This window comes from Tachypleus tridentatus, chromosome 10, assembly GCF_004210375.1.
Source record: "Tachypleus tridentatus isolate NWPU-2018 chromosome 10, ASM421037v1, whole genome shotgun sequence".
NCBI lineage: Eukaryota > Metazoa > Arthropoda > Merostomata > Xiphosura > Limulidae > Tachypleus > Tachypleus tridentatus.
Genome location: NC_134834.1, coordinates 179,208,147 through 179,231,966, shown reverse-complemented (window position 1 = coordinate 179,231,966; position 23,820 = coordinate 179,208,147). Strand labels below are relative to the sequence as shown.

General features: G+C 32.9%; 1 protein-coding gene across 1 annotated transcript in view; it reads right to left on the bottom strand.

Moving 5' to 3' along the window:
• Positions 1-3,230: 3,230 nt before the first annotated feature.
• LOC143228593 (uncharacterized) overlaps positions 3,231-23,820 on the bottom strand; it is a 51,063-nt gene continuing 30,473 nt past the window's right edge. Inside the window, exons 7-12 of the mRNA XM_076459818.1 lie at positions 17,749-17,858; positions 16,949-17,334; positions 10,821-10,916; positions 10,407-10,517; positions 8,855-8,984; positions 3,231-3,421 (exon numbers count right to left, since the gene is read on the bottom strand). Of these exons, the coding sequence (XP_076315933.1) occupies positions 3,390-3,421; positions 8,855-8,984; positions 10,407-10,517; positions 10,821-10,916; positions 16,949-17,334; positions 17,749-17,858 (865 nt within the window). The 3' untranslated portion in view covers positions 3,231-3,389. The remainder of the gene's footprint in view (positions 3,422-8,854; positions 8,985-10,406; positions 10,518-10,820; positions 10,917-16,948; positions 17,335-17,748; positions 17,859-23,820) is intronic.

Below are 23,820 nucleotides of genomic sequence, written 5' to 3'. Positions count from 1 at the left end.
AAGTTTTACTCTTGGTTGGTGATGAATTTACATCTTTCTGATTATCTATTTAACCACTATGCTGAATTTGAATTCCTGAAGTAATATTAATTAACACACAGTGAATATTTTAAAGACCTGAACATATACAACAAAACTTGGAGACAGTAGAATGGGTTTGTTTATCTAAAAACTTTCTATATAGATAATTAATTAGTTCTTTAAATGTCCTCAGACCAATATTAAGTTTTTACTCAATTATGAAATTCAGCTAAGTTGTCCTTACAAGTTACAAAAGAAGGTTAAATAAGTTTTGAACAACTTAATACAAACCTTAAACTACTAAAAAACAATATTTTTTTAGACTAACATTATAAAGTTCTGTAATATCCTTAGTATCTACTTCAATGTTTGTTGTTGTTCAACAGGGGCTTACAACAGTAAATATTGGATCTCAATACCCACAGTGGGCAGAAAATAGATAGCTCCTCATGTAGTTTTGTGTTTAACAACAATGTACTGTATACCATACACTGAGGTCAATGGCTTTGTCTTTTTAAAATGCATTTATTAGATCTATCATGACTCTGAAAGTAGGCCTGCATAATTTTGTATTTTTAGTTTACTACAATAACACCATTATTTGGAACTATGTTTTGAGAAATGAAAATATTTGTGCACTTTTGGCAACAACCATTGTCAACATTTAAAAGTGAATGAAATTGATTTTATATCAGATACTTTAATATACACTAGTAACAATCTTTACATGATAATTGTATTTCCTGGAAAACTACATGGTGATCTAAATAGTACCTTCATTGATTTAAGACTGACATTTTTGTCTGCAAATAATCATAAGCACTATTCACAGCTATAAATCAGTACACAATTAATTTTTATTACAGGAACTGTTTTTTAGCACATAACTACACAATGGTCTAAGTACTATCTGTCCATTGCAAGGAATTGAACCCAGACGTTTGGAGTTATTAACCACTAAATTTATTGCTGACCCACTAGTTAAGTTTCATACAAAATAATAATCTGCTTTAAAAGTCACTTTACACAGTTAACATTTTTTCTCCAGTAATTTCAATAAGTGTCATCTTACATCTCTAAATTGTAATGGCTTTAAGAAATACAATTCCACTTTAGTAATTATGGAGTATTTTTATTATAAGTACAAAACGTATTTATTTTTTACTGGTAAGCATAAATTCAATGATATTTACTATAAACCATCTCAGAGTGATTTTGGATGATAAAACATCACAGAAGCCATGGGCTATACTGAACTTGAGAAATACCTACATTTTCAAGCTTCCACAAAATCAGTTAAAGGATATCAAAAAACACAAAAAAGACTTTCATCTGAAATGGTTTGTTTGCTTTGAATTTCACAAAGAGCTACACAAGGGCTGTCTGTACTAGCCATTCCTAATTTAGCAAAGACTAGAGGGAAGGCAACAAATCATCACCACCCACTGCTAACTCGTGAGCTACTCTTCTACCAATGAATAGCAGGTTTGACCATAAGATCATAACATCCCCATGGCTGAAAGGGTAAACACTTTTGGTGGGATGAAGATTCAAACCTAGAACCTGTATGCTGTGAGTCAACCACCCTAACTGCCTAGCCACAACCAACCCATTTGGAATGAAATATTTAATGTCTTAGTGAGCTTAATACTTTATTCTCTCTCTACTAGACCACATTTTTTCCATACTTTACAAAATAAACTGAGAAGGAAGCATTATGAAGTATATTCTAAACAAAGTTTCTACAAGTTTTAATGGCTTTTCTTTATTAATATCCTTTTGAGATAAACGTACAAGATACTGTGTATAGCTAGTCTCAAAAGACTTAGTTAACCACTAACACACTTTTATTGATGAAACTCAATTACAACAAGAGATGGTTCAGGTCTTTATTCAAAATACTCTTAAATGTTTTGAGATGTCTGTTTCACTTTTCTGTTAACTACCTGTAACTACGTGAACTATTTACCCCTTGAGGCATTTCAGTCAACATGAATTGAGACTTTTGCAGCATCATGAGCAATGGCTAATTTTAGTACTTAGGGATAAATGTACTCAATTCACATGTTGCCATAACAAACATTATTCAGATCTGGACAATTCTGCAGTTCCAAATGAACTTTAATGGTTCTAACACCACACCTTTCCTCTTGAGGAAACTCGTGTCCGTCCAGTAGACCACCACCTTCTTCAGTCACTGCTTTCTGTCTTTCCTAACAGCTAGACAGCTCTAACTAGCAGACTTCATCCTCCTTCCCACAAGTAACAAGGATACATGGTGAAGTTATCCACTTGTCAGTGACCATCTAGATGTCCTTTAAATTCCAGAACACAAATCACAATTGTGGCTCTCATTCATCTATTTCCTTCCTGCTAAAGATGAAATTAGAGTTACAGCAGGATCAATATTTCAAAAAGTCTCAGAATGGAGATTGCTTCTATAAACTTTTGGTTGGATTAAAATTGTGATCACAGCTCTTTGCATTAATGGATGTTCAGGTGATGACTTCTACATCATACCATATTCTCAAACTGCGACCTTTTAGCTACCAACACTTTTCTCATGCATAAGTCCTTGGTATGGAAACTGCAGTTTCCATGATTTTGCAGAGTGACAAACATGCCAACAACACACATATCAGAAAAAATCAATACATTTTACTTATTCCTAACAAGCATTACACTCCATCAAAGGGGATACAAGATCTCACTTATTTCTCTTAATCCCTGAAAAAGCTATGCCAGGTGATAAAAAGTCAAATCTCTCAATACATTTGTCACCAGGTTACTCGATTAGCAAGTATAGGGAAGACAGATTTGAGACATTTTTTAATCTCTACACAACCTATTAGTATGTATTTTAAGAATTTTCTATGGCACCATTCAAGGGAAAGGTCTGAAATACCAAGAAAGATTAGCCCTTGTACAAGAATGAGGATAGTACAGTATAAGGGTGGTTATCTGTAAATAAAGGTTCTTCAAAACGTAAATCAACTTAAGCAATGTGTTTTACAAACCTTAAATATACTGAAGTCATATAACATTTTAATGTGGTGTTAAAATTACAAAAATATTGATCTCTTCAATCTTGTGTATATTAACAAGTGAGAAACCTTAAATATGTAGTACATGTGCAATCAATCATTTGTTTTTTTTGTGTCGCATCAGTACTACAGTTATTTATTTGTAGAAAAAAATTCCACACCATGTTATAAATAAATATATTTTTAATAACTGTTTTCCAGAATATAAAATAAAATAGAATCTGAACTGAATAACATATTTAATATTCACTTAATATTGTTAAAAAAATTCATTTCCACACATTAATTAAGAAGTAAATAAAAAAAATACTTATAATTTCACCTTCAGTATTTCCATTTCATAGTAACTGGATCATCTACAAAACAATGAGTTGAAATTAATCCAGATAGAATTTCAAAATAACATATAAAGTACAAAGAAGGAAATGGATTTAATTCTATTTTAGAACCAAGAACACGTGGATCCATTTAATGCTTAATCCACCACCATCTGTATATCAATATAGTATTTACCTTGTTCAGTGGAGGTGAATAAATAGTACACAGGTTCCAACAATTACATGACAATAAAAAAATTAACAAATACATTTCATCTTTAAACATAAGCCAAAATAAGATATCTAGGATAGCATTTAACTCTTTCAGCATGAGCTCAACTGACCTTGCAACCATTCTGTGCTTGTTATGTAGTTTTCCTTCTGTAAACTTTAAATTATTACATGTATGTTCATGAAATCTGATACATTATAAGGCTTTTACATACAAAATATCAGATTTTTCTGTTACAACTTAAGGTTTGTTAAGCAATGTTTTTTTGGTTTTTTTTCACATGTTGACTGTCCAACATACAAAGTAATTTTCATTTTAGGATTAAAAATACTTTTATGCATCAGAAAATTTTCAAATTTCACATACAAAATCTTTGTAACATCCAGATATTTATCAAATGTTTCTTTATAAAAAAAACTTATAGCTTAAATCTTATAACATTATACGTTTGTGTATCATTTTTAATAAACTCTTCAAAAAAAGAAACGCAAAAGGCAAAATTTGAGACAAATTGTTAACAAGTTTATTCCAGGTAGTTCTGTATGACATGTGTGAAACTTTGCACATTCACTGCTGAACATCCAAAGTCTGCAAAGGCGAAGTCCACGCTCACTAGGTGAAGTTTAACGTCACTCAACGTCAATAACGAGTATGTCCCCCATGAGCATCAATAACTGCTTGGCATCTCCTGCCCATGGAAGTGATGAGATGACGAATCACATCCTGTGGAATGGCTGTCCACTCAGCCTGCAAAGCTGCTGCAAGTTGAAGTAGAGTCTGCGGTCGAGGTTGTCGCCGTCGCAGACGTCGGTCCAACTCGTCCTAAAGTTGTTCGATGGGGTTTAAATCTGGTGATCTGGAGGGCCAGGGAAGAACGTTGATGTTGTGGTGTCTCAAGAAGACAGTGGTGAGTCGAGCTGCATGAAGACAGGCGTTGTCATGTTGAAAAACGTTGTAGACGTTCACCATGATGGGTTGCACATGGGGACTAAGAATCTCGTCGACATATCATTGAGCCGTAAGATTACCTCGAATGTGCAAAAGGTCTGTTCTGGCATTGTAGGTGATGGCAGCCCACATCATGATGCTGCCACCACCAAATCTGTCAACTTCCTGCACACAGTTTGCTGCAAAACGTTCACCTCGGCGACGGTAAACACGGGTCCTTCCATCCTGCCTACGAAGCATAAAACGTGATTCATCCCTGAACCAAACATGCCTCCATCGTCAATGAGGCCATACCCGATGTGCCCGAGGCCATCCAATGCAGCCGTGCTTGACGATGTTGCTAGGTGAGGATGACGCCTCTGACTGGACGTCGAGGTTGGATTCCTGCATCTCATAGATGGTTGCATACGGTCTGATAGGAAATCCTACGCAGCCCTGGTATGGTTGAGGCAGTAGACGTCGCAGTGGTGGTCCTATCCCGAAGGTGATGTAACCGGATATAGCGATCTTGTGCGGGCCTGGTCACACGAGGTCTGCCAGATCGTGGATGGTCACGAATTGATCCATGTTGTTGGTGACGATTCCATAGCCTTGTGATGGTGCTTGGGTGGACATTCACAGCTCTGGCAACATCTGATCAAGATTCGCCTGCTTCAAAGCGACCAATGGTGTTGGTGCGTTGTTGGCATCACTGTATTGCGTGTCGGTGGCTTAACACTGAGCTATGGAAACCGGGAACCCGTCATTTTTATAGGGATTTTGCACGTTGCACTTGCAGAACATGCAGATCTCTTAAACAAATTTATTGGACATGAATGCGTTTTGGCGAAAAATCAGATGTTTTCCTCCGTTTTCAAAGTGCACAACTGTTATTGTCATTTTGGTCTGACAGTCAGTGCCTTAACACATGTAACATCACATACTCTGAGCTTGTAACGTTATTACATATATTTCTCTTTAAAATAAAAAAAATATCCCTTTTGCGTTTCTTTTTTTGAAGAGTATATATTGATGTTTCAGCCATGCCTGGCTAACAGTACAGAAATTGCAATGATGTGGTGCAAATGCATTCATGTTACCATACTCAATAATATAAAAAATGACCTTTAATCTTTACAAAGTGACCTGTCTTGGCTGTGTTTTAATGGACTAGTATTTTATGAAATACAGCTACATTTCAATTATAATACATTATATAGGTATATATATATTATCACTATTTACAGATAAGTTCTTAAACTTGTATTTCTTAAAACAGAACAGTACATGAAATAAAGCAAACAGTTATCTCTTCTAGTTATGACCTTTGTACTTGGTTGTTGCTTGTTGTAGGTTGCTAAGTCTTATAAAATTTTGCACAGGGTGGAGGTGAAATGAGATAATTTTTTTTAGATTTTAAATATACACATTTGAAATAATCCAAAATTTTAAATAACAAAATCAATAACATAGAATTCCACTGTAATTTACCGAGCTTAGCTTTAGACATGGGTCTAAAAAAATGTGAAATTTAAAGGAAACTAAAAAGTCAATTTACCAGCTTGAATGTATGTATTGAAAGAACAATATTACATTGTAATACTTGAAAATGGTTTTATCAGCCATTAGAGGGGCACTCTAAGCTTTCAATTGTTTATTCACATTTCAAGGATGTAGTGTATAAGGGAGCATTTACAAAAATGGAAAGAGGTGAGTGAGGCCACTGTGTTTGATTGAGTACATGAGTGATATTTCAGCAAATAGAAAAGAAAAGAGGTTCCTATTTTATGTTCTAGCTTGTCAATATCAGTAACTTTATACTTTGTATTTTGACACCACAAACATTGATGTTTAGATGTCTTTTTTTTTTAATTTTTACTTTCGTATTAAATAACTTATAATACTAGAAGTTGAATTATAGTCTACAGTTTGATACTAAACTTACTGGTATAAATTCCTCAAATGCAATAAAATTTTAAGTGCAAGACAACAAACATGATGACCTGTGTGGAAATGGTTAACACAATTATTCTGTTTTCGTATGACATCCTTATTAAATGAAATATAGGTCATGATAAGAAAGTACCTGTAAAGCATAAACAACAGAAAGAATAAATATATTTCTTTTACAGAAATGCATTACAGTAGAAACATCCAACAAAGTAGGCAATACTGTTCACAAAATGGATATGAGAAGGAAATTTCCCAACAAGATAGATAGAAGAATTCAGAAGTGATAATATTACCAAAAATGCAAGATGAAATGGAACCAAGAAATGCCAATCAATCAGTCTACTTTCTAAAACTTACACATTAAAAATAATCATCAACAGCCTTACATCTGAGCATGTTAGTAACCAACCATGTGAACAGGTGGACTTTAGAAGTAGACACTTAACAATGGATCATCTTCAAATAAAACAAGGGAATACAAATTGCCCCTATGGTTTGATAAATCATTTGATTCTATAGAAATCAATGCAGTCATACAAGTTCTACACTAACTAAATATAAGCACACAATATCTCAATATTTTAAATACAGGTGGAACAACAACATTCAAATACATAATCAGTGGTAAGATCAGCGTCAACAGAGTAGAAAACTAAAGTGAAACTCTTTCTCTAACTAAAACTATCCTATACAAGTACCCCACATCTCTCATGCACAAAATGGAGTGAAGACTTCGTGATTAGGATATGGAGACATGCATTGGCAACATAAAATCTCGTCATTCATAGATTGGGAGCAAAATACTGTCGAAGGGAAAGAAATAACTCCAGAGTAAACTGAGGAGGCTGGAGGAAATGACTGAGACAAGAAAGGTCAATGATAGGTCAGCACTCACCTGTTTACTTTGGTAATACAAACAAGTGAGAAGAAAAAGCAGGAAACTGTTTGGTAGAAGAACAGAAAAGGTATGAGATCAGTGTCAAAATGGAAGAGTGGAGACAGGTCACTTCCATTCTAAATTCCATAAAATCTGGAATTCCGATAAATAAATGTCTGAGAAAAGGAGCTTCTCTAAAATCTCTAAGGGTCAAAGAGAAAGTCAAACTTCCTCATGCAAGGCATCTCTCTCCAAGAGATCCCAGCAACAAACTAAAGATCAAATAATCAGCCAAATGACTGTCCACACAACAGAAGAGTTGTAAACTACACAAGAAATGCTCAAGACATTATAAGACAGGATGTACTAGTTGCAAAAATGATGCAGGAAAATGTAATGTCTGTCCAAGGCACATGATTAGCTGTTTGAGCAAAGGAATGAATTGGAAAAATAGATTTCACCCCAAATACCCCATAAGCTCAAGTTCTGAACCAAAAGGAGAAGAAACATCAGACCTCATATAAAACTGCCTCTCTATGTATGATGTATTGAATGTCCTCTGTGGAAAGGGGGCTCCCCTGACACCTGGGTAACTTGAAACAACAGAACTGTCAAAGTAGGAACACTTGCAAACTCCATATCAGAGAAGTGAATTATATTAATTGAAATCTGAAATGTTACAAAAGCTTCTTTTTTTTTTAATTTACTTACATCTAGCTTTGGGTCCATTGCCCTATAATTCCAATGACAAGATGTGGGACCTCATCTACCTGGTTTGGACTTGGACAAATTTGTGTTCTTCTAATGATATTTGGATTTTGCCTCTGTGGCAAGTCAATAAATAAGATTTCATGTTGTCCAGGTAAAGAGAACACCCTGCTAGGGTGATATTACTGTATCTCATTTTCACACACCATTTTTCTAAGTAAATGCTTTTTTGTGTGGATCTTGCCCTCACTGGCCTCTCCTTCTTGTCAATGTGGGTTTCTAGCAACAGTGTAAGAGGAGGTAACCATGTTTCAGAAGTTAACATTTTCCTATACCAAAAATGTATTTCCAACATATACTTACCTCCATTCATACTCTCCAACTAATTGGACCATCAAGAAAATTGAATAGGGAGTAATAATATGGAACTCATATACGATCTGGGATAGGGGTGCATTGGTGTAAGTGGAGAGAATCACATGATTTAATTAGCTTTGGGTAACATAGTGGGGCATATAGGCTGGAACACGCGAGGAAAAATGTATACAAATTCTAAGATGGGCAAAGAAGAGAAATTTTCATCAGGATAAAGATATAGTGTGATAGAAAATAAGTGTTTCAGAATTTAGGCTTTAGTATATATTAAATTTTGTTTATACAAATGAAATATCTTTGCTTCCAACCTGTATTAACATGAACTTAAATATCCATATTATAATCCATACATACAAAACTTCAGCTAAACTATTAAAAGAATGTATTGTACATTACATGCCTGAATAGCTCTCAAGAAATGGTGGTAGCCGAGTAGACCTAGAGGAGAGAATGATATCTTGTTTCCAAATGACATTTGTGTAAGATAAAATACAACACTCTGGGAGATTTCCAATGCATCCTCTCTTACTCTGAAAAGGAAAAGAAAAAAAGTTTAGTTACAAAATACACCTTGTTAACAACTAGAAATATACTGCATTTACTACAGTAAGACCAAATTTGGAAACATTTCACGGAAAAGAAAATAAGTTGGAAATTCTCTTGTGTTCTTTCCTTTATTGTAAAAACTGATAAAAAAATATAGTTTTCACAGAGGTCGATGGTATTAAATACTGTTAGTGTTACTTATCTTATATCTTAGTACATCATATATCCAAGTTAACTACTATATACAGCCTAGAATTTCAAACCATCTACACTTATCTTGAAAATCAAAAATATTATACTTGTAAACTGATTTATCCACCGTACTATGCAAAGTCAGTTTTCGTTTAGTTACGAGAATGAAAGATGAAGCAAATGGCTATATATTCAAAGATTAATAAAAACTTGAAAAGGATATTTTGTGATTTTGAACTTGGTCATTTTACTACAAAAGAGTCCAAACAACTTAAGTTTAATAAAAAATGTGTGAAAACCATTAATGCTAAACTGCATTTTAAGAGAACTTGAAATAATGATAAAAAATAGTTGTCAGAAAATATATGCCAGTTTATTACCTTTGAATTTCTAAAACTTGTTTCTTCAAGAAGTATCAGGATACAAACATTAATACCTCACAATAATTATAAACTTTACAATGCATAACATTTTAGCAGAAATTTAAAATTTGTATGAAATACAAATGTTGATGTTTCTAACAATCCACCCTTTCTATGTTATACATCAGCTAATCTTAATAACCAACTGGTAAACAATGGTTTTTAAGTATAACAAAGAGGTTTATACTTTGAGAGGAAAATACGACATTTTGACAGAACATTATTCTCTCTTCTTCAGGTATAACAACAAAATTAAATAAAATATGTATGCTTAAACAATGACACTACTGAGGTGAATCCTTGAACAACTGGATCATGTTTTTAGAAATTAAAAAAAAGATAGTTTGATCCTTAGCATCATTGGTAATTCTTTCTTGTTCTCCTTTTTTTTTTTAATTTCACAAAGAGCTATATAAGGGCTATCTGCATTAGCCGTCCCTAATTTAGTTGTGTAAGACTAGAGAGAAGGCAGCTAGTTATCACCATCCACTGCCAACTCTTGGGCTACTCTTTTACCAATGAATAGCGGGATTAACTGCCACATTATAATGCACCCCCATGGCTGAAAAGGTGAGCATGTTTGGTGTGATGGTGAATCGACCCTGCAACCCTCGGATTACGAATTGATTGCCTTAACACACCTAGAATTTTTTCTTAGTTGTAAAGCTAAGAGTAGATTATATCCTTCCTAAATTAACTTATGCATATATAGACTGATCAATATAATTTGATATCACTAGGTAAAAATTCCATGCAGCTTCACAGAGACAAATATAAAAATTAAATACCAACCAAAGTACTGGTCGATTGATACGTTTCTCCTTCCTCAGAATCTAGATTATGAGAAATCCTAGGAAAGAGGAAATTTTCCTCACTAACAGGCTTAACCTCAGACAACTCTAGCTGAAAATTTGAGCAAAAAATAACAAATTTAGACAATAGAATACTTTTTTGAGAGGGGGGAGATAACTGCAAGTTTTACCATCAAATTCAAATACTGATTCTAGATGTAGAAAAAAGGACAAATATTCAAATACAATTAATAATGATTAAATGTAAGTTATAGTTTGTTTCAGATAAATATGCATTCTTAAATGTAGTTTGAGATTTTTTCTTGTAATTTCTTACATATGCATACAATAACATTAATCATGCATTTTCTATATATCACACTGAAACTCTTAAAACATATAACAAAAAACTAACCCAGCTGTCAAAAGCAGATTTCAAATGTTGATCTTTAATTGGTGTGCTGGTACTTTTAACAGAAATGTAGTTTGATGTGGTTTTATTTTCTGACACCTAATATTTAAAAAGGGTTAATTAAACAATATAATCTGAAACTAATAAAATCAAACACCAAACACTACTGGTAATACTTTTACAGATACTCAAATTACATTATTTTCTAACAACCTCCTTCATTTAACTCACCTGGTTGACTACAAAAAATTCATGCTATAATTTTAGTTTGATATTAAGTAGAAAGCCATGCACTGGGCTATCTGTGCTTTATCCAACACATGGAATCAAATCTCAGATTTTAACATTTTAAATTAATAAACTTACAACTGACTCATTGAACTTATGCTACGAAATAGTAGATTAAAAACTGTGTATTTGAATTTCATAAACATAAGACATTAACTGAATGTTACTCTATGTAAATGATGGCTTTTTTCTACCCTGATGTATCAGGATTAAATGATATCAGTGCTCAATTAGTAATAAATGTAGGAAAAGAATCATATTAATTTTCTTTACAAATAGTAAAAATACATAACTAAAAATATTATAACTAAAGTTACAGAGCTTTAAAGTGTTGGGAATCAATTATTTAGCAGCTAACACTTTCTCAAATGTAACTACATCAAGAAATCTTACATAAAAAATACTATTTCAAAACTCAAGCTGTTGAAGGTAATGAAACAAGATTCTATCATAAAAACTATTCACTTCTTGAAACTGTGTGTTACTAATATTCTGTCATAATTGCAATTTAATAATTTACCTCATGAGGTAAGAAACAATTTATCACAATATGTAATTTCTGAAACCTCTTTTTTTATTTTCACTATACACACCGATCTACATCTTTTCCAAATCTGTCAATACACTGAATGAATACCTTGGTGCAAAAATTTAAAACTTATCAGAGGCATTGCTAGGCACTAGCACAAATCCTTAACTGATTTCTTGAGAAATAAGAATAGAAAATCATGATCGATGTCACACTAAAACACCAAATATTTCTGCACCTGTGGGCCCAACAGGTGCATATCTTTTAAGTACCTAATGATACCTCTGACTCTTATGTTGTTCAAAATTACTTTGATAGTGTTTGCTTATAAGTTAATTATTCTGTCTTTATTTTGATCAAAATGTTAGGGCATTCTCTTTACATGATGGGTATAAACCACATTTATTGGTATTTAATTTAACCCACTGTAGTTTTGCTCTATATTAGTCATTCTATGTTAACAGGAAAACAAAATAAACTTAAACTTCAATAGGTATTGGATAGTTAAGTATGAAGCTTTCAAAAACCAGAGACCTTGGAAAGGAAAATATGTACATTGGTAATGGCCAATGTTGCTTCTAACAGCAAAAAAAAACTTGATAAACAAAACCAACCTTCAACTACCTGAAAAAAAAAAAAAAGAGGCTATCAATATTTGTGTTAATTTCTTGTATAATTGCAAAACTAGTAAATATTGCTGATATTACAGTCAACATTTCAAAATTAAAATAAACGTTTATTAAGGTGATCTCCTTTATATCATTTACAACTATTTCTAATTGTTCTTCCAAAAATCAGAAATTCCTTCCTTCCTTCAATTTCTGTCAGAAACTTTATTTTTTACAAACCTGATTCTTATGAGAATATTTGCACATTCTGCCACTTGTCTTATGCACTCTTATATTAGAACCTCTAGTTCGATCATCACTTTTTATACCTTCCCATATTTTCTCAATACTTACATCATTTTTAGTTAATATTATAACCTACCAGTCTGGGTAGAAAAGTGAGTGATGTAAAATCATAAGTATCACATTTGATTTCATTTTAATTCTAAAATGTTAATTTCCAATATGATACTTCTTCAATTGTATGTTGTTAGTATACATACATTGGAGGTAGGAAAGAAAGAAAGAAATTCCTGCTGCTACTAGGAAAAAGAAACAGAGATAATTTATATTGGACTTCCAACACTGTAGTATCGAAATCAAGAAATTAAATGTCCATTTTAAACATCACAAGTTCATGCAGAAAAGATATGGACATGACAAATATAATGTGAGGGCACTTCCATATGTTTGCTTTTTCAAAGATCCTTAAGAAAGTATTTAGAAACTGCAGCCAAAGACAACACAAGATGGCATATTTTATGAGGTTAAGGCTTGAAATTCTACATTAGTCATGATCCAAGTGAGTATAAAAAAAAAAGATGCAGGCTGGGTTACCACGATATAGGTTAGAACAAATGTCTGTAGAAATTACAAGCAGTATGTAATCACAAAAGCACAACCATCACTGAATAAAAAAAAATGGGTTAAAACAAAGCTTACCCTCAAAAGTAATGTGATCTTAAGAAACAAAGTGTGGCACAGCATTCAACAGGAAAATAAAGTGTCCAACATTAACTGTACAAGTTCAAAAGTCAAAATGAAAAAAAAAACAATACTAAAACTGAAAATGTAAGTAACAATTTTCTAAAAGTTCAAAGGGATTCTCTGGTAAATAATATAGTAAAAAACAACATTCCATTCAGGTGTGCTGCAATGACAAGGAGGATAAATCATATTAAAAAATTTAAATACTTCCATAATTGAAACCTTCTTTAAAGAGAAAAAAAGAATAACTGTTACTAAAAGTAAATACATGTCCCAATACTGTGCAGTGAGCCCTTTTCCCAGAAAAAAAACATCACACCAAAGAGGAGAAATATACAAATTTTTAACCCCTTGATGACAACATCAACAAGCAAACTCAAAGTGTAAACCAACAGGTACAATATTCTTAAGGACTTGCACTGAATTCAGCAGGAAGATAATCCAACTGTTCTAGTATTACATGAAAAGACTAAAATATATATTTTTTTACATTTTATACGAAAAATTGATATTCTTGTTTGATGCAATAGCTCCACAATGGCAATGGAACACAACTCATTTTTAGAAGGTTAAAAGAACAAAGGCTGTCAGTAAAAAGGTGTACTAGAAGGTAACACAGTAGTGAATCAGAGGCAAAAAAATTCACGGTTTCAACATTTCAATCAGCAACTACCTCAAAACATGATGAAGGTGATGAGATCATTCATAACTCACTCAGCACAATTGTGTATGATAATTGAATAGGATTGAGCCTTTAACAGGATACTTCCAGTTAGTGTTTGTCATTGACACAACACACCTAAGGGAATGATGCATTTTTATCTCTGTGAACCAATAAACTATAATCACTACATATCAAGTGGTTCCAAAAAGACAAAATATCATTTCTGACAATATACAATTACAGAAGTCTGATTTGAGTCCTTAACCCTATTTTAGTATAGAGAGTTGGGATGTATTAAGAAAGTAAATGATGTATGTAACAAGTATAAAAAAAACAAATTTCAAATTAATAACCCTGAAAACTGAAAATTAAAACATAAGCATTTACCCCTTAAGTGAGAATCTGCTATCTCTCTGTACAAGAATTGTTAAAAATTACCACTGCATAAAGAACTAAACTGAGTGAGGGTGTGATTCACATTCATTTAAAGTTTAACATTATTCCAAAGATGTGACAAATTATGTTTGTATTTCCAATCAGACTTGAGTAAAGGAAGAAACCAGCATCTCCCAATCTTTAAACAATGGTAAAAAATGTAAATTCTTTCAATGAAAACAAAAAACCAGGGAGTTGTTCAAAATTATTCTTTTTGTCATTACAGGTTAATTCAGGTTAACACAGTATATCTGTTGTAAAGAACTGGTGGTGTGGTGAATACATACTTTTCTGTTCGATATTCTTGTTAATGTTATCAGATTTACTTTTAGGTATGTGATATTTCAACTAAAGAATTTCTGTTTCATGATTACCAAAGCATTAAGTAGACACAATAGACAGATAAACAATCTGATATTCTCAAGTATACAAAACTTATACTAAGTGTCCATTAGGAAAAAAACCCACAAAATACAACCAATAAACCAATACACATTTAATCATACTTAATTTGGATTGGTTTATAATGGCTTTCCCTTAATGTATCAAAATGTTTGTTATATAATTTTGATAATTCTGTTATCAGCTCCAAGCAACTTGAAGATTTACAAGTAATATAACTGATCCTTAAAAATTTCAACACTCCAGATAGCAGATATCAGGCTCAATCCTTTTATTGTCAAACACATAAATGATTAGTGATAAATGAATATAATGCTGTTAAATGCAATGTATAACATTATGTAACACAAATTTTGTTCCTTGGTAGTATGTTATTTCTTATTTGCTTATGTTGTAAAAGTACAGAAAATGGCCATTATTACCTTCCATCTTTGCTTTTGTGACCTGGATAATGAAATTTAGAAATTAACCTATTTTCTACATAAAGACAGGCAAATTTGCACATTTTCATTTACATAAGGTCTGAATAAAACAACATATGAATCAAGATTTACATGTATTTATACTAAAGTTATACAAAAATGTTTAGAAGTGAGTAGTTTTTCAAGATTTGCAACTGTAATGTAAATCACTTTCACGTATCAGCCTCCAAATATAGTCTTCCATCATGTTTCCATTATATGCGTCCTTGGTAATGGAGTTCAAAGTCCAGTATATCTTGGTGGAAGCACTTGCCTTGTTCTTCTCAGAGTATGCTCCCATGTCCTCCTTGAATTTATCAAGATGAGCATCAAGGATATGGACTTTCAGGGACATCCTGCAGCCCATTTTGCCATAGTTTTCACTAAAGCCTTAACCAGTTCCACGTAATTTTCAGCCTTAAGATTGCCCAAGAAGACCTGAACCACTGTGACTAAGCTGCTCCAAGCTTTCTTTCCCTTCCTACTGAGCTTCTTTGGGAATTCTGTGCACTCCAGAATCTTCTTTATTTGTGGTCCAACAAAGACACCAGCTTTGACCTTTGCTTCAGACAGCTCAGGGAAGAAGTCTTGAAGGTACTTGAAGGCTGCAGACTCCTTATAAAGAGCTGTGACAAATTGTTTCATAAGACCCAATTTTATATGTAATGGTGGGAACACCTTCTGCAGGTCCACTAATGGCTCACACTTGACATTGTGCTTCTACACAGAGAACTTGGTCCGTTGTGGTCAGTGCTTCCTGTTGTAGTGAGCTGCAGTGTCCCTGCTGTCCCAAAGGCAAAGATAACAGGGAACTTGGTAAAGTCTCCTTGGAGACCCATCAGGAATGCCACCATTTTGAAGTCTCCAGTAACCTCCCAGCCATACTCATCATACTTCAAGACTTCTAGCAAGGTCTTGAAGCTGTTGTATTTCTCTCTGAGGTACACCAAAAGATATTTAAATTTTAAAAGGTCTAAAATTTGTATAATATAAAATCTTACTATTCAAGCAAGGAAAAATTATCCATCTTACCTTATAGAGTTTTTTTGCAGTGCTTGTAGGTAAAACGAGGTGCCCAGGGTTTGTCTTTATCCACAACAGGCATGCCGAAATATGCCTTGTAGGCTTCACATATTTTAGCAGATGCTGTTACAGAGTACTTTTTCACTCTTGTCTTGATAAATTGGCCACATACATAGTAGAATAATCTGGAGAATGCTTGCAGCTTCTTGATGACATCTCTGATAAAATTAGATAGATCTTGTGTTCACTCAGGCAGCTTGAACTAAACTGAAGTAGTGAGTATATATATATTACTATAGAAAGTTATAAAAAATTCTAAGAGGTTCTTGAAAATTCTTGTAAGTTCAAGAAAATTCTCTATCAGCTACACAGCACTCAATCTACCTGGAATGTTCTAGAAAATGAGTAAATTTGAAAATTTCATTACCCAGGTCACAAAAGCAAAGTTTGAAGAGAAATAAAAGGTCTTTTCCATTTACTTTAGGTATAAGTAATTGCAAAATAACACTTTCTACCCAGGAACAAGAAAAAGTAAAAATTTTGTTACATAATTTAATACTTTAAAAGAATACATCACTTCCTGCTCCTTACCTGTGGTGCCCCCTACAGTTCAACTGTACGTTTGCAGACTCACACCACTAGAAATTCGGTTTTTATACCCTTGGTGAGCAGAGCACAGGTAACTTACTGTGTAACTTTGTGCTTAATTCCAAACAAACCAAACCAAAACTCACCTTTGGTGCATTTATATTGTTCCCTTTTAGTTTAACTTTTCTTTTTTTTATTGTTTGTGTTTCTTTTCTTGATGTTTGCAAAGCATTCTTTATTTCTTGTTTTGCAATGTATTTCCCACTCTGACTCAATTTCAATTTTCCAGACCTCACGTATGAGCCTCGTTTGTTTTTCTTTGAAGTTCTTTCCTGCTTTTTTCTTGGTTGAGGTTTAATGTTCTTAAAATTTTGAACAAGTGTTTCACGACGAGTACAACAAATGTCGCTGTCCACCTGTTGTTTTGATGATGTTGTCACTGATTTTGTTTTCCCAGAGCTACCTGTTGACACAACACAACTGCCAAGAACACTGTTTTGAAATGTATCTTGTTGGAGATGTGTAGATGTGACTAGAAAAACATAAAAGTGCAATTGTGTGGTAAATGTAAAAAATGGCTTTTTATTTATGAATTATACTACAATGTCTTAAATATATGTAAAAGCATTAAAATATTCTATCTGCTGGGTTACCACTGCAAGAAACAGTGTATTGTAATGAATGGAGAGTAACTATTCACAATACTTTCATTTATATTACTCATATTGTAATATGAAGTTTCTGCCATTTTATGTTCACTACATAGTATCTACTCAATGATACACATATTCCTTACAAAGAAACAAGTAGCAGAACTAGTTTATTTGCCTTTCTTCAAAGGAAGGATGGCTTTACATCCAGAAATATGTAAAACAAAAGACAACTTAAGAACAGTGTACTATCAACATGAGTTTACAGGTTGGTATAAATTTATGTAACTGTTTACCTTGTTGTTTAATGTCATCTATAAACACAGAGTCATCATAAGACACTGAAGTCTGCTTTGGTTCTATTGCTCTTTGTGTTTGTCCATCAATAGAATTTTGTTTTGAAAGCCTGTAAAGTAGGTTTATATTCAACATGTGTATTAAATGTGAATGGAAAAAACCTTACTCGTATACAACATTTTTGATTAAATTTATGAGGCAGTGCTTAAAATAAACCAAAAGTTTTACTAGCATAAACAATATCTATAAAAAATGCACACAAATCTTGAAGCTTTATAACTGGCAACATTAGATTTGTTTTGATGCTATATAATTTGTAAATCCAAATAAATAGTGTTAGCACAAAAATGAGAAATTATGTGGTAATATCTCTCAACAGTATTTCAAAATTATTTTTGCTTAAGAAGGAAAAGGTTGTTAGAAACAGAAAGTAAAAACTATTTGAGATAACAATTTAACAACTTGGTTGGTTAGGATTTGCAAGGTAGATGACACTAGACAACCAAGAGAATAAAAAAAAATTGTTATCAGTACTGTTCTATAAGTAAAACAGCTACTGTACAAAAAAATTACAGTATAGGAACAGTCATAAATATTTGATAAAATGGACATAAGTCACTGGTAAAAAAATTGTTACAGACAGCTCAGGCTTTGGTAAATGAGTTAACTACCAATATTTACACTCATTCAATTTGTCCAACCTTTTAATTATAAAACTATACACACTGTGACTCAGAACATACTATGTGTATCTTCACAAAATTTGGTAAAAAGTTAATAATCGTGAAGAGTCTATTGTATGCAAATAATCAGTTCTTTTTAAAATAAAGTATTGTTTCTAAAGATTTAGCTGTTAATTTGCATAGCATTTATGGAGTCTGTTTGTTTTTTTGTTTTTTGAGAAAAGCTACACAAGGGCTATCTGCGCTAACCATCCCTAATTTAGCAGTGTAAGACTAGAAGGAAGGCAGCTAGTCATCACTACCTGCTGCCAACTCTTGGGCTACTCTTTTACCAATGAACAGTGGGATTGATCATCACATTATAATGCCCCCACAACTGAAAGGGCGAGCATGTTTGGTGTGATAAGTATTCGAACCTGCGACCCTCAGATTAAGAGTTGAGTACCTTACTCATCTGGCCATGCCAGGCCTATTTATAAAGTAAGCTGGGTGAAAGGTGATTTTCACAAGCAGTGTGTGACCTGCAAGATCTCTGTATTTGCAGGTATAACTGTGCTAGCTTCTTTTTTCATTAAGATAGTTGTCCAAATAAGAATTTATGTAGCTTTCAAATAAGCATTTTAGAACACAAAAATATATCAGTCATCAAAATAAAATGTCCCATAATTAACATAACTCATACTGCTTTCTAAATAAGCTAAAAATATATGTTTTAAAAAGTTTCAGACATTTGGAACACTAAATTAGCTGCATTCATAAACTATAAATTCTATATGAAAGGAGAAGTCATAAGATTTGCAACAGAAGAGTATCTGCTCTTTCTGTTGGTTTCAAATACCACCACCAGCCATTAAGATGATTAGATAATGAACTTGAAAGACAGTTGCAGATGGGAGGAGCTTCTCTGGTGGGTTCACAAATATATTGATATCTTAGCAAATCAGGAAATCAAGGGATTCAAATTTAATATTCTTATTGTAATTATGTTTTTAATTGGTTGAAGCTGTATTATTCAACATATGAAATATGAAAGAAAGAATTCACAGCACAGATGCATCATGTGGCACACACTAGTGAACAGTGAGAAATTTTTACAATATTTCACAAAATATTTACAATGTTGAGACCTTTCAGAATACACTCATTCAATCTTCATCAAAATCTAAAAATTGTATTATAAAGATGATTGTTAATTAAAACTATAATATCATAATTTCTAGTTACTTGCAGAAATGGTAAATCAAAGAAAAAACCACACACAGATAAATTGAAAAACCGGTTGAATTGTGTGTAAATTTAGAATAATATTAGTTCTAAATAGCTTTGTGAGTTATTAAGAATCAAGCAGTCTTTAGCTATCATTAAAATTTTCTAATGTTGAGTTCAAGGTCTGAAGATCCTGTAGCAATGACAGAGAAATCATTACACAAAATACAGTGATCCGTGGGTTCAGAATGTTGAATAAATGGGTGAATGGCTGGTTTTAAGTAGTTGACAGTCAGTTCTGCTAGATACTCCTAAATATTCTCAGATTCTAGTTTTTTTTGTGTTTTTTTTGCAAGACATTCTCTCAGCCACACAGGGACACAAGACAACAGTCTCCAAAAGCAGACAAAGAAACATTTGATATAACTCAATATATGTTTTGGCAGTCTGACCTTGAACTAAAGAAGAGACAATCAATGAAAAAAGAGAAAAAAACAAAAGCTAGCAAGGAAGTAACCAAGAAAGGTTATGTGCAGAGCAAGTTAGATAAGTTAACAGTTTTCTTGGACAACAAAATGAACTTGTTATTTTGTCTTTTTCTTCAGTCTGCAATTCCTCTATTTGAGCAAGCCAATTTGATATTGCAAAGAGAAAACCTTGCACACATTATGCACAGAACTCTGATTACATAAGTTAAAAATATACTTGTCAGATACATCAAGCCAGAATATCTTGAAGGCAACATCACTGAACTTGACTACAACAATGAATCCTTACACAAATCTGATGAGGCAGTTTCTACTGGAAATGCTGCCAAGGAATACATTGTTAAATATGAAAAGGACCTGGACCTGATCAGCTTCTACACCAATGTCAAGAAATACTATATTGCAGCTACAAATTACATGATGAAACATTTCCCTCTAAATGATGAACTTCTGACACAAAACTAAAAGTCAGCAAAGATTTCTCTTCTCTACGCTTCTTCACAGACAGGTATCCTGTCCTTGTCAATACACATGAGCACAACACTATTCACAAGTTGGAAGGGCAATATTTGAACAATCAAATTGATACTTTCTCAGAAACTGTCCTTCAGTTGAATGTTGACAAGTTTTGGGTTCAGCTATCTACAGTTAAGGATGGAAATGGCAACCAGAAGTATGACATTCTGTGTAGGGTTATGCTTGGAATTCTTACAATCTTCCATTTTAATGCTGACAGTGAAAGGATATTTCGTTTAGTGACTAAAAACAAAAGCAAGTTCAGACTAAACTTGAGCATCTCAGTTTTGAGCAGTATTATAACACACAAGATGTGTATGCAGTCAAATGGACAATGTTGTTATAACTCCCAACCATCCAGAGACATTCTCATGAAAGTAAAGGCTGCAACTGCTGCAAAACTATTACAATAAGTGTCATAAACATGATACAAACTAGTCCTTACACAAAGGATTTTTCTGCTTACTGTTTGTGCATGTTCAATATTGTTTTACCTGAATGTTTGTTACTCTGAACTAAATAAGACATAATTTCAAAAGAATTTTTAAAAATTTATTTATTAAATACACAAAACACAGTCATAAATGAGCAATCTATAGCAGTAATAAATAATAATATAATAATAAACAGCTTAGAGACATTGGCCAGACCTAGTAGCTGCAAATGATAAAGGGCTCTGTCTGCAATCATTACACTCAGTCATTTGAAATAGTTGGAATGGATGTCACGTCCCACCATTCCATTTGGCATTACTGAACTCAAAGCTCTTAAGATTCTGTCAAAAAAAACGTTTTTGCACTAAACCAGACAAATGTAATGGTATTGTCATTATGAAAAAAACTGATTACAATGATAAAATTAACCATCAGCTCAGTAACCCTCATGAGTTCAAAAAACAGTAACAGACTTGTTATCCCTAACTGTTAAGAGGGAAGATAAGATCCTTCATTTTATCAAGACTATGAAAAGCCAAAATACTGTCTCTGATGTGGCTTTTCAACAAATTTCCCCATGTGGCACTAAACCTTGTAATTCAGGAGATTACCACTGAAAAACTAAGGTGAAGAGAAGGTCTACTTTTGTGCACTTTTGGTAGGCCATAAAGAATAGTGTAAGGTCATATACATTGGAAAAACAAAATGCCACTTAAAAACTAGAGTCTGCAAACATTTAGGAATCTCTACCAGCATTGACTATCCACTATTTAAACTCAGCCACTTATCCATTCACTCACATTCTGAAACCACAGGTCACAATATATCTTATACTGATTTATCTGTCATTACTACAGAAACTTAAGGTTAGTTTGTTTTGAATTTTGCACAAAGCTACACAAGGCCATCTGTGCTAGCTGTCCCTAATTTAGAGGAAAGGCAGCTAGTCATCACCACCCATTGCCAACTCTTGGGCTACTTTTTTACCAATGAATAATGGGATTGACTGTTACATTATAACACCCCCACAGCTGAAAGGATGAGCATGTTTGGTGTGATAGAAATTTGAACATGCAACCCTCAAATTACGAGTCGAGTGCCTTACCCACCTGGCCATGCTGGGTCAGGATTTTAAGACCTTGAACTCTATATTAAAGTTTACTCACAGCTAGAGACTGCCTGGTTCTAAGTGACTCACAAAGCTCATTAGATCTAAAATTATTCTAAACTTAAATATTTAAAACTCAACTATTTTGTAGTATGTTTATAATCCTTTGTTGTTATTTGTTATCCTTCCATTCACCACTTCTCTTAATAACCAAGTAAACTAGTGATTATTGTATTACAGTTTAAGTTGATATTCATCTTTGTAACATGCATTTCAAATTTCACTGAAAATGATTGATTGCATTGGTATTGCATAAACAAAAAGTAGATTAATCACATTTTAAATATAAGTAACTAAAACCTTGTATTATGCAGAATAAAGGATGACCATGACAATAGGGTTAACCCTGCACTGTAAAATTCTTTGCTAGACTGAATGCAACAAGATCATTCCATGTAAAATCATCCAGACTTTGGAAAATTTTCCAGGTGACCACCTCAGAATGCCTTGAAAAAAATTCACATGTGCTCATCTACCCATATAATGAAAAATTGCCAAAGATTAGATCAATATCTCTAATAGTTTCTGATTTACAGCCATGTAAAATTTAGCTAGTTTTTTTTTTTATTTTTGGCAAATTCATTTTCAGGCAACTTTGACTGCTTGAAGCTGCAAGAGTAATGGTGGTAGAAGGCTGAAATTTGCTACACTGACTGAATTAATCTCACAGAGTTCAAAAATAGTTCCAAACCAAGTTTATTCTCTTAGGATTTTCATAGTAATGCTGTAAAATCACCTGAAAACCCAAAATTGTTAAAAACATTGGTTTATTTAATAAGCCATAGCTTTAAGACTTAATATGATACAAAGCTGATTTTTTTTTCAAATTTCCTGTAACATATCAGTTGATAAATCAGCAGTTGTTGTAATTAAAAGTCCATTAGATCTCTTGTAAAAAAAATTTAGTTGCATGCAACTTTTTATGATTTAGCTGAACATAGCCCTACTCCAGGCCACAGTTTGACCATGTCACCAGTTATTCAGCCTTTTCAGATTTTTACCATATATTCTTACATCCCTGAATTTGATCTACAAAAAAAATAAAGATGGTGTTCAACTTACTTTTTGAGTTATAATTTTTTAAAGTATCCTCTGACCATACGTTTTTACTTGGAAAAACAACAACTTCAATTCAGGTGTGTTACTGTGTGCAAATATATCCATACAATTTTGAAAAAAAATTATGAATCCCATTGAAATATTCTAATCAGAAGAATATTGTAAAGAAAAATTGGTTGTTTGGGAATGTTAAGATCTGATTTCTGCAGTCAGTGTAGAAAACCATGGTCCTATTGATTGCTTCAGTATTGCTCAATTAATGTTTTACACAAAAATACACTTCTGGTAAACACTTTCACTTCAACTGAATATATAAATACAATAAAGCTCAATGGGAAAGTACCAAAAGTATTTACCTATTCCTCAGCAAGCTGATATTAGTTTAACTTCAGATAAACAATACATCTGCAATATTTATTTAATTAATTATCATATACTGTATGACCAGCGACTTTTTTTCTTGCATCATCCTGAAACATTAGAAATCTGTCCAAACACATTTGGTCATATTGCTCAA